At 49.0% G+C, this 10,000-nt stretch overlaps 1 protein-coding gene across 1 annotated transcript in view; it reads right to left on the bottom strand.

Moving 5' to 3' along the window:
• Window positions 1-1,476: 1,476 nt before the first annotated feature.
• LOC125030433 (mucin-2-like) overlaps window positions 1,477-10,000 on the bottom strand; it is a gene marked incomplete at its 3' end in the record, with an annotated part of 21,519 nt that continues 12,995 nt past the window's right edge. The window contains exons 12-17 of the mRNA XM_047620470.1: window positions 8,630-8,768; window positions 7,444-7,668; window positions 6,418-6,801; window positions 5,857-6,276; window positions 4,372-5,115; window positions 1,477-4,305 (exon numbers count right to left, since the gene is read on the bottom strand). Coding sequence (XP_047476426.1) covers window positions 1,477-4,305; window positions 4,372-5,115; window positions 5,857-6,276; window positions 6,418-6,801; window positions 7,444-7,668; window positions 8,630-8,768 — 4,741 coding nt within the window. The remainder of the gene's footprint in view (window positions 4,306-4,371; window positions 5,116-5,856; window positions 6,277-6,417; window positions 6,802-7,443; window positions 7,669-8,629; window positions 8,769-10,000) is intronic.

Here is a 10,000-nt window from a genome sequence, read left to right as displayed (position 1 = left end):
AGGAGTTGTTGTGGGAACAGTTGTTGTGGGAGCAGGTGTTGTAGGAACAGACGTTGTTGTGGGAGCAGGTGTTGTAGGAGCATATGTTGTTGTGGGAACAGGAGTTGTTGTGGGAGCAGGTGTTGTAGGAGCAGATGTTGTTGTGGGAACAGTTGTTGTGGGAGCAGGTGTTGTAGGAGCAGGCGTTGTTGTGGGAACAGTTGTTGTGGGAACAAGTGTTGCAGGAGCAGATGTTGTTGTGGGAACAGGTGTTGTAGGAGCAGATGTTGTTGTGGGAACAGTTGTTGTGGGAGCAGATGTTGTTGTTGGAACAGTTGTTGTGGGAGCAGGTGTTGTAGGAGCAGATACTGTTGTGGGAGCAGGTGTTGTAGGAGCAGATGTTGTTGTGGGAACAGTTGTTGTGGGAGCAGGTGTTGTAGGAGATGTTGTTGTGGGAACAGTTGTTGTGGGAGCAGGTGTTGTAGGAGCAGATGTTGTTGTGGGAACAGGAGTTGTTTTGGGAACAGTTGTTGTAGGAGCAGATGTTGTTGTGGGAACAGTTGTTGTGGGAGCAGGTGTTGTAGGAACAGACGTTGTTGTGGGAGCAGGTGTTGTAGGAGCAGATGTTGTTGTGGGAACAAGAGTTGTTGTGGGAGCAGGTGTTGTAGGAGCAGATGTTGTTGTGGGAACAGTTGTTGTGGGAGCAGGTGTTGTGGGAGCAGATGTTGTAGGAGCAGATGTTGTTGTGGGAACAGGAGTTGTTGTGGGAACAGTTGTTGTGGGAGCAGGTGTTGTAGGAGCAGATGTTGTTGTGGGAACAGGTGTTGTAGGAGCAGATGTTGTAGTGGGAACAGTTGTTTTGGGAGCAGGTGTTGTTGTGGGAACAGGTGTTGTTGTGGGAGCAGGTGTTGTAGGAGCAGATGCTGTTGTGGGAGCAGGTGTTTTAGGAGCAGATGTTGTTGTGGGAGCAGCTATTGTAGGAGCAGATGTTGTTGTGGGAGCAGGTGTTTTAGGAGCAGATGTTGTTGTGGGAGCAGGTGTTGTAGGAGCAGATGTTGTTGTGGGAACAGGTGTTGTTGTGGGAGCAGGTGTTGTTGTGGGAACAGGTGTTGTTGTAGGAGCAGATGTTGTTGTGGGAGCAGGTGTTGTAGGAGCAGATGTTGTTGTGGGAGCAGGTGTTGTAGGAGCAGATGTTGTTGTGGGAACAAGAGTTGTTGTGGGAACAGGTGTTGTTGTGGGAACAGTTGTTGTGGGAGCAGATTCTGTTGTTGGAACGGGAATTGTTGTGGGAGCAAATGTTGTTGGAACGGGAGTTGTGGGAGTAGATGTTGTAGGAGCAGATGTTGTTGTGGGAGCAGGTGTTGTAGGAGCAGATGTTGCTGTGGGAACAAGAGTTGTTGTGGGAGCAGGTGTTGTAGGAACAGATGTTGTTGTGGGAACAGGTGTTGTTGTAGGAGCAGATGTTGTTGTGGGAGCAGGTGTTGTAGGAGCAGATGTTGTTGTGGGAACAGGTGTTGTTGTGGGAACAGGTGTTGTTGTGGGAACAGTTGTTGTGGGAGCAAGTGTTGTGGGAGCAGATTCTGTTGTTGGAACGGGAATTGTTGTGGGAGCAAATGTTGTTGGAACGGGAGTTGTGGGAGTAGATGTTGTAGGAGCAGATGTTGTTGTGGGGACAGGAGTTGTGGGAGCAGATGCTGTAGGAACAGGAGTTGCGGGAGGTGTTGTTGTGGGAGCAAATGTTGTTGGAACGGGAGTTGTTGTAGGAGCAAATGTTGTTGGAACGGGGGTTGTGGGAGCAGGTGTTGTAGGAGCAGATGTTGTTGTGGGGACAGGAGTTGTGGGAGCAGATGCTGTAGGAACAGGAGTTGCGGGAGGTGTTGTTGTGGGAGCAAGTGTTGTGGATACAGGAGTTGTGGGAGAGGGTGTTGTTGTAGGAGCAGAAGCTGTTGTGGGAAGAGGAATTGTGGGAACATGTGTTGTTGTAGGAGCAAGTGTTGTGGGAGTAGATATGGGAGCAGGTGTTGTGGGAACAGGAGTTGTTGTGGCTGCAGGTGTTGTTGTTGGAACAGGGGCTGTGGGAGCAGGTGTTGTGGGAACAAGAGTTCTGGGAGCAGAAGTTGGTGTGGGAACAGTTGGTGTAATGACAGATGCTGTGACAACAGATGTTGTGGGAGCAGATGTTATTGGAGACGAAGTTGTTGTGAGAGCAGATGTTGGAGGAGGTGCTGCTGTGGGAGCAGAAGTTGTTGTGGGAACAGATGTTGTAGGAGCAATTGTTGTGGGAGCAATTGTGGGAACAGATGTTGTGGGAGCAATTGTTGTGGGAGCAGGTGTTGTAGGAGCATATGTTATGGGAGCAATTGTTGTGATAGCAGGTGCTTGTGTGGAAGATGTTGGTGTTGTTGTGGGAGCAAATGCTGTGGGAGCAGGCGTTGTTGTGGGTACAGACGTTGTTGTGGGAGTAGGTGTTAGAGCAGAAGCTGTTGTGGGAGCAGAAGTTGCTGTGGGAATGGATGTTGTGGGAGCAGGTGTTGTTGTGAGGGCAAGTGCTGTGGGAGTAAGTGTTGTTATAGGAGCAGTTGTACTAGTTGCAACTGTCGTGGAAGCAGCTGTTGTGATATCAAGTGTTGTTATGGAAGTAGATGTCATTGGAGCAGATGTCTTTTGGGGAAGAGGTGTTATAGCATCTGGTGTTATGGGATCAGGTGTTTTGGGAGTGTTTCCTGTTGTGAGAATAGTTAATGCCGTGGGAACAGGTGTTGTTGTGTAGGCATGCTTTGTTCTTGAAACATCAATTGATGTGGGAGCAGGTGTTGTTATGGAGGAAGCCGTTGCAGAAGCAGGAACTGTTGAAGGAGGAATTCCTGTTATTGTCGCAGACGTCGTGGAAGCACTTGCTGTGGGAACAGGCACTGCTGTGGGAGATGTAGGAGCAGGTGTTTTTGCAGCAGGAATAGTTGTGGAGGCAGGTACTGTCGTTGGAGCAGACGTTGTTACGGCATTAAATGTTGTGGGAAGAGGCGTGAAAGTTATAGCAGATTTTGTTGTGGTAATAGGTGTTAGTGTAGAAATAGCCGTACCCGGTGATGTAGAAGCAGATGCCGTGACTTTGGTAGGAAGATCACCGAGAGACTCGCCAGCTGTTGAAAAATAGTCAGTGTTAGCAATATCAGGCTTCGTATTTGAATTAGCCTCTGTAGAGAATTCAGGAGTAGTGAAGACAGGTGATGTTTTGAGGTGAAGCGCTGATGTTGAAGAAATTTCGGTAGTGGAAGATCTGACTGGAGAAGACAGTGGAGTGTTCATTATTGATGAGGCTGTCGTTGTTTCTGAGGCAGATTTAGTTGAAATAAATGTTGTTGTTGTAGGAACAGGTGTTGTTATTGGAACAGATTTTGTGGGTGTTGCTATGGAAACAGATGATCCTGAGGAAATAGATTCTGTTGTGGACACAGAAGTTGTTGAGGGAAAATGTGTGTGAGTAGACGTGGGAACTGAAGATACTTGAGAAGACGTTGATGGCACATATGTTATTATTGTGGAAGCAGACGTTTTTGAAGGGACAGATGTTGTGTGAACAGAAAACGCTAATGGCACAGATGCCGATGCAAATGTTGTGGGAACAAGCCTTGTTGCTGAAGGTGATGCGGTTGTGTGAACTGATGTTCTTTTGGGGGAAGGAAAAAATTTTGTTGTTGAGGGAGACACTGTTGTGGGAATTGACGTTGTTGCTGAAGCAGACTCAGCTGTAGGAATTGACTTTGGTGAAGCAAACGTTGTTCTGGGAATAGACTTCGTCGTTGAAACGGACATTTTTGTAGGAAGAGATCCTGCTATGGGAACAGATGATGCTGAAGCAGATGGCATAAGAATGTAGTCTGTTGAGAGAACAGGCGTTGTTGTAGGAAAATATGTGGAAGCAGATGTTGAAAGAGTTATTGTAGGAGCAGGTGTTGTAGGAGCAGATGTTGTTGTGGGAGCAGGTGTTGTAGGAGCAGATGTTGTTGTGGGAGCAGGTGTTGTAGGAGCAGATGTTGTTGTGGGCGCAGGTGTTGTAGGAGCAGATGTTGTTGTGGGAGCAGGTGTTGTAGGAGCAGATGTTGTTGTGGGAGCAGGTGTTGTAGGAGCAGATGTTGTTGTGGGAGCAGGTGTTGTAGGAGCAGATGTTGTTGTGGGAACAAGAGTTTTTGTAGGAGCAGGTGTTGTAGGAGCAGATGTTGTGGGCGCAGGTGTTGTAGGAGCAGATGTTGTTGTGGGAGCAGGTGTTGTAGGAGCAGATATTGTTGTGGGAACAAGAGTTTTTGTAGGAGCAGGTGTTGTAGGAGCAGATGTTGTGGGCGCAGGTGTTGTAGGAGCAGATGTTGTTGTGGGAGCAGATGTTGTTGTGGGAGCAGGTGTTGTTGTGGGAGTAGATGTTGTTGTGGGAGCAGATGTTGTGGGAGCAGGTGTTGTAGGAGCAGATGTTGTTGTGGGAGCAGATGTTGTTGTGGGAGCAGATGTTGTTGTGGGAGCAGGTGTTGTTGTGGGAGCAGATGTTGTTGTGGAAGCAGATGTTGTTGTGGGAGCAGATGTTGTTGTGGGAGCATGTGTTGTAGGAGCAGATGTTGTTGTTGGAGCAGATGTTGTTGTGGAAGCAGATGTTGTTGTGGGAGCAGGAGTTGTAGGAGCAGATGTTGTTGTGGGAACAGGTGTTGTAGGAGCAGATGTTGTTGTGGGAGCAGATGTTGTTGTGGGAGCAGATGTTGTTGTGGGAGCAGGTGTTGTAGGAGCAGATGTTGTTGTGGGAGCAGATGTTGTTGTGGGAGCAGAAGTTGTTGTGGGAGCAAGTGTTGAAGGAGCAGATGTTGTTGTGGGAGCAGATGTTGTTGTGGGAGCAGATGTTGTTGTGGGAGCAGATGTTGTTGTGGGAGCAGGTGTTGTAGGAGCAGATGTTGTTGTGGGAGCAGGTGTTGTGGGAGCAGATGTTGTTGTGGGAGCAGGTGTTGTAGGAGCAGATGTTGTTGTGGGAGCAGATATTGTTGTGGGAACAGGTGTTGTAGGAGCAGATGTTGTTGTGGGAGCAGGTGTTGTTGTGGGAGTAGATGTTGTAGGAGCAGATGTTGTTGTGGGAGCAGATGTTGTTGTGGAAGCAGATGTTGTTGTGGGAACAGGTGTTGTAGGAGCAGATGTTGTTGTGGGAGCAGATGTTGTTGTGGGAGCAGATGTTGTGGGAGCAGGTGTTGTAGGGGCAGATGTTGTTGTGGGAACAGGTGTTGTAGGAGCAGATGTTGTTGTGGGCGCAGATGTTGTTGTGGGAGCAGATGTTGTTGTGGGAGCAGATGTTGTGGGAGCAGATGTTGTAGGAGCAGATGTTGTTGTGGGAGCAGATGTTGTTGTGCGAGCAGGTGTTGTAGGGGCAGATGTTGTTGTGCGAGCAGGTGTTGTAGGGACAGATGTTGTTGTGGGAGCAGATGTTGTTGTGGGAGCAGGTGTTGTATGAGCAGACGTTGTTGTGGGTACAGGAGTTGTTGTGGGAACAGATGTTGTGGAAGCAGGTGTTGTAGGAGCAGATGTTGTAGGAGCAGATGTTGTAAGAGCAGATGCTGTTGTGGGAGCAGATGTTGCTGTGGGAGCAGGTTTTGTAGGAGCAGATGATGTTGTGGGAGCAGGTGTTGTAGGAGTAGATGTTGTTGTGGGAGCAGGTGTTGTAGGAGCAGATGTTGTGGGAGCAGGTGTTGTAGGAGCAGATGTTGTTGTAGGAGCAGATGTTGTTGTGGGAACAGTTGTTGTGGGAGCAGGTGTTGCTGTGGGAGCAGATGTTGTAGGAGCAGATGTTGTTGTGGGAACAGGAGTTGTTGTGGGAGCAGATGTTGTAGGAGCAGATGTTGTTGTGGGAACAGGAGTTGTTGTGGGAGCTGATGTTGTAGGAGCAGATGTTGTTGTGGGAGCAGGTGTTGTAGGAGCAGATGTTGTTGTGGGAGCAGGTGTTGTAGGAGCAGATGTTGTTGTGGGAGCAGGTGTTGTTGTGGGAGCAGATGTTGTTGTGGGAGCAGGTGTTGTAGGAGCAGATGTTGTTGTGGGAGCAGGTGTTGTTGTGGGAGCAGATGTTGTTGTGGGAGCAGGTGTTGTAGGAGCAGATGTTGTTGTGGGAGCAGATGTTGTTGTGGAAGCAGATGTTGTTGTGGGAACAGGAGTTGTTGTGGGAGCAGATGTTGTTGTGGGAACAGGAGTTGTTGTGGGAGCAGATGTTGTTGTGGAAGCAGATGTTGTTGTGGGAACAGGAGTTGTTGTGGGAGCAGGTGTTGTTGTGGGAGCAGATGTTGTAGGAGCAGATGTTGTTGTGGGAGCAGATGTTGTTGTGGAAGCAGGTGCTGTTGTGGGAACAGGTGTTGTAGGAGCAGATGTTGTTGTGTGAGCGGGTGTTGTAGGAGCAGATGTTGTTGTGGGAACAGGTGTCGTAGGAGCAGATGTTGTTGTGGGAACAGGTGTTGTAGGAGCAGATGTTGTTGTGGGAGCAGATGTTGTTGTGGGAGCAGATGTTGTTGTGGGAGCAGATGTTGTTGTGGGAGCAGATGTTGTAGGAGCAGATGTTGTTGTGGGAGCAGATGTTGTTGTGGAAGCAGATGTTGTTGTGGGAACAGGTGTTGTAGGAGCAGATGTTGTTGTGGGAACAGATGTTGTTGTGGGAGCAGATGTTGTAGGAGCAGATGTTGTTGTGGGAGCAGATGTTGTTGTGGAAGCAGATGTTGTTGTGGGCACAGGTGTTGTAGGAGCAGATGTTGTTATGTGAGCGGGTGTTGTAGGGGGAGATGTTGTTGTGGGAACAGGTGTTGTAGGAGCAGATGTTGTTGTGGGAGCAGATGTTGTTGTGGGAGCAGATGTTGTTCGAGCAGATGTTGTAGGGGCAAATGTTGTTGTGGGAGCAGATGTTGTTGTGGGAGCAGGTGTTGTAGCGGCAGATTTTGTTGTGGGAGCAGGTGTTGTAGGGGCAGATGGTGTTGTGGGAGCAGGTGTTTTAGGGGCAGATGTTGTTGTGGGAGCAGATGTTGTTGTGGGAGCAGGTGTTGTATGAGCAGACGTTGTTGTGGGAACAGGAGTTGTTGTGGGAACAGATGTTGTGGAAGCAGGTGTTGTAGGAGCAGATGTTGTAGGAGCAGATGTTGTAGGAGCAGATGCTGTTGTGGGAGCAGATGTTGCTATGGGAGCAGGTGTTTTAGGAGCAGATGTTGTTGTGGGAGCAGGTGTTTTAGGAGCAGATGTTGTTGTAGGAGCAGATGTTGTTGTGGGAACAGTTGTTGTGGGAGCAGGTGTTGCTGTGGGAGCAGATGTTGTAGGAGCAGATGTTGTTGTGGGAACAGGAGTTGTTGTGGGAGCAGATGTTGTAGGAGCAGATATTGTTGTGGGAACAGGAGTTGTTGTGGGCGCAGGTGTTGTAGGAGCAGATGTTGTTGTGGGAACAGGAGTTGTTGTGGGAGCAGATGTTGTAGGAGCAGATGTTGTTGTGGGAGCAGGTGTTGTAGGAGCAGATGTTGTTGTAGGAGCAGATGTTGTTGTGGGAGCAGATGTTGTAGGAGCAGATGTTGTTGTGGGAGCAGGTGTTGTAAGAGCAGATGTTGTTGTGGGAGCAGGTGTTGTAGGAGCAGATGTTGTTGTGGGAGCAGGTGTTGTAGGAGCAGATGTTGTTGTGGGAACAAGAGTTGTTGTGGGAGCAGATGTTGTAGGAGCAGATGTTGTTGTGGGAGCAGATGTTGCTGTGGGAGCATGTGTTGTAGGAGCAGATGTTGTTGTGGGAGCAGGTGTTGTAGGAGCAGTAGTTGTTGTGGGAGAAGGTGTTGTAGGAGCAGATGTTGTTGGAATATACGTTGCTGAAGCAGACGTTGCAGGAATAGACGTTGCTGAAGCAGACGTTGCAGGAATAGACGTAGCTGAAGCAGACGTTGCAGGAATAGACGTTGCAGAAGCAGACGTTGTAGGAATAGACGTTGCTGAAGCAGACGTTGCAGGAATAGACGTTGCTGAAGCAGACGTTGCTGGAAGAGACGTTGCTGAAGCAGACGCTGCTGGAATAGACGTTGCTGAAGCAGACGTTGTAGGAATAGACGTTGCTGAAGCAGACGTTGCAGGAATAGACGTTGCTGAAGCAGACGTTGCTGGAAGAGACGTTGCTGAAGCAGACGTTGCTGGAATAGACGTTGCTGAAGCAGACGTTGCAGGAATAGACGTTGCTGAAGCAGACGTTGCTGGAATAGACGTTGCTGAAGCAGACGTTGTTGGAATATACGTTGCTGAAGCAGACGTTGCAGGAAGAGACGTTGCTGAAGCAGACGTTGCTGGAATAGACGTTGCTGAAGCAGACGTTGCAGGAATAGACGTTGCTGAAGCAGACGTTGCTGGAATAGACGTTGCTGAAGCAGACGTTGTTGGAATATACGTTGCTGAAGCAGACGTTGCAGGAATAGACGTTGCTGAAGCAGACGTTGCAGGAAGAGACGTTGCTGAAGCAGACGTTGCAGGAAGAGACGTTGCTGAAGCAGACGTTGCATGAAGAGACGTTGCAGAAGCAGACGTTGTTGCAATATACATTGTTGAAGCAGACGTTGCAGGAAGAGACGTTGCTGAAGCAGACGTTGTTGGAATAGACGTTGCTGAAGCAGACGTTGTTGGAATAGACGTTGCTGAAGCAGACGTTGCTGGAATAGACGTTGCAGAAGCAGACGTTGTTGGAATAGACGTTGCAGAAGCAGACGTTGTTGCAATATACATTGTTGAAGCAGACGTTGCAGGAAGAGACGTTGCTGAAGCAGACGTTGCTGGAATAGACGTTGCTGAAGCAGACGTTGCTGGAATAGACGTTGCTGAAGCAGACGTTGCAGGAATAGACGTTGCTGAAGCAGACGTTGCTGGAATAGACGTTGCAGAAGCAGACGTTGTAGGAAGAGACGTTGCTGAAGCAGACGTTGCAGGAATAGACGTTGCTGAAGCAGACGTTGCAGGAATAGACGTTGCAGAAGCAGACGTTGCAGGAAGAGACGTTGCTGAAGCAGACGTTGTTGGAATAGACGTTGCTGAAGCAGACGTTGCAGGAATAGACGTTGCTGAAGCAGACGTTGCAGGAATAGACGTTGCTGAAGCAGACGTTGCTGGAAGAGACGTTGCTGAAGCAGACGTTGTTGCAATATACATTGTTGAAGCAGACGTTGCAGGAAGAGACGTTGCTGAAGCAGACGTTGTTGGAATATACGTTGCTGAAGCAGACGTTGCAGGAAGAGACGTTGCTGAAGCAGACGTTGCTGGAATAGACGTTGCTGAAGCAGACGTTGCAGGAATAGACGTTGCTGAAGCAGACGTTGCTGGAATAGACGTTGCTGAAGCAGACGTTGTTGGAATATACGTTGCTGAAGCAGACGTTGCAGGAATAGACGTTGCTGAAGCAGACGTTGCAGGAATAGACGTTGCTGAAGCAGACGCTGCTGGAAGAGACGTTGCTGAAGCAGACGTTGTTGCAATATACATTGTTGAAGCAGACGTTGCAGGAAGAGACGTTGCTGAAGCAGACGTTGCTGGAATAGACGTTGCTGAAGCAGACGTTGTTGGAATAGACGTTGCTGAAGCAGACGTTGCAGGAATAGACGTTGCAGAAGCAGACGTTGTAGGAAGAGACGTTGCTGAAGCAGACGTTGCAGGAATAGACGTTGCTGAAGCAGACGTTGCTGGAATAGACGTTGCTGAAGCAGACGTTGCTGGAATAGACGTTGCTGAAGCAGACGTTGCTGGAATAGACGTTGCTGAAGCAGACGTTGCAGGAATAGACGTTGCTGAAGCAGACGTTGCTGGAATAGACGTTGCTGAAGCAGACGTTGCAGGAATAGACGTTGCTGAAGCAGACGTTGCTGGAATAGACGTTGCTGAAGCAGACGTTGCTGGAAGAGACGTTGCTGAAGCAGACGTTGCTGGAAGAGACGTTGCTGAAGCAGACGTTGCTGGAATAGACGTTGCTGAAGCAGACGTTGCTGGAATAGACGTTGCTGAAGCAGACGTTGCA

This window comes from Penaeus chinensis, chromosome 11, assembly GCF_019202785.1.
Source record: "Penaeus chinensis breed Huanghai No. 1 chromosome 11, ASM1920278v2, whole genome shotgun sequence".
Taxonomy (NCBI): domain Eukaryota; kingdom Metazoa; phylum Arthropoda; class Malacostraca; order Decapoda; family Penaeidae; genus Penaeus; species Penaeus chinensis.
This window is presented reverse-complemented; position numbering and strand designations above follow the sequence as displayed.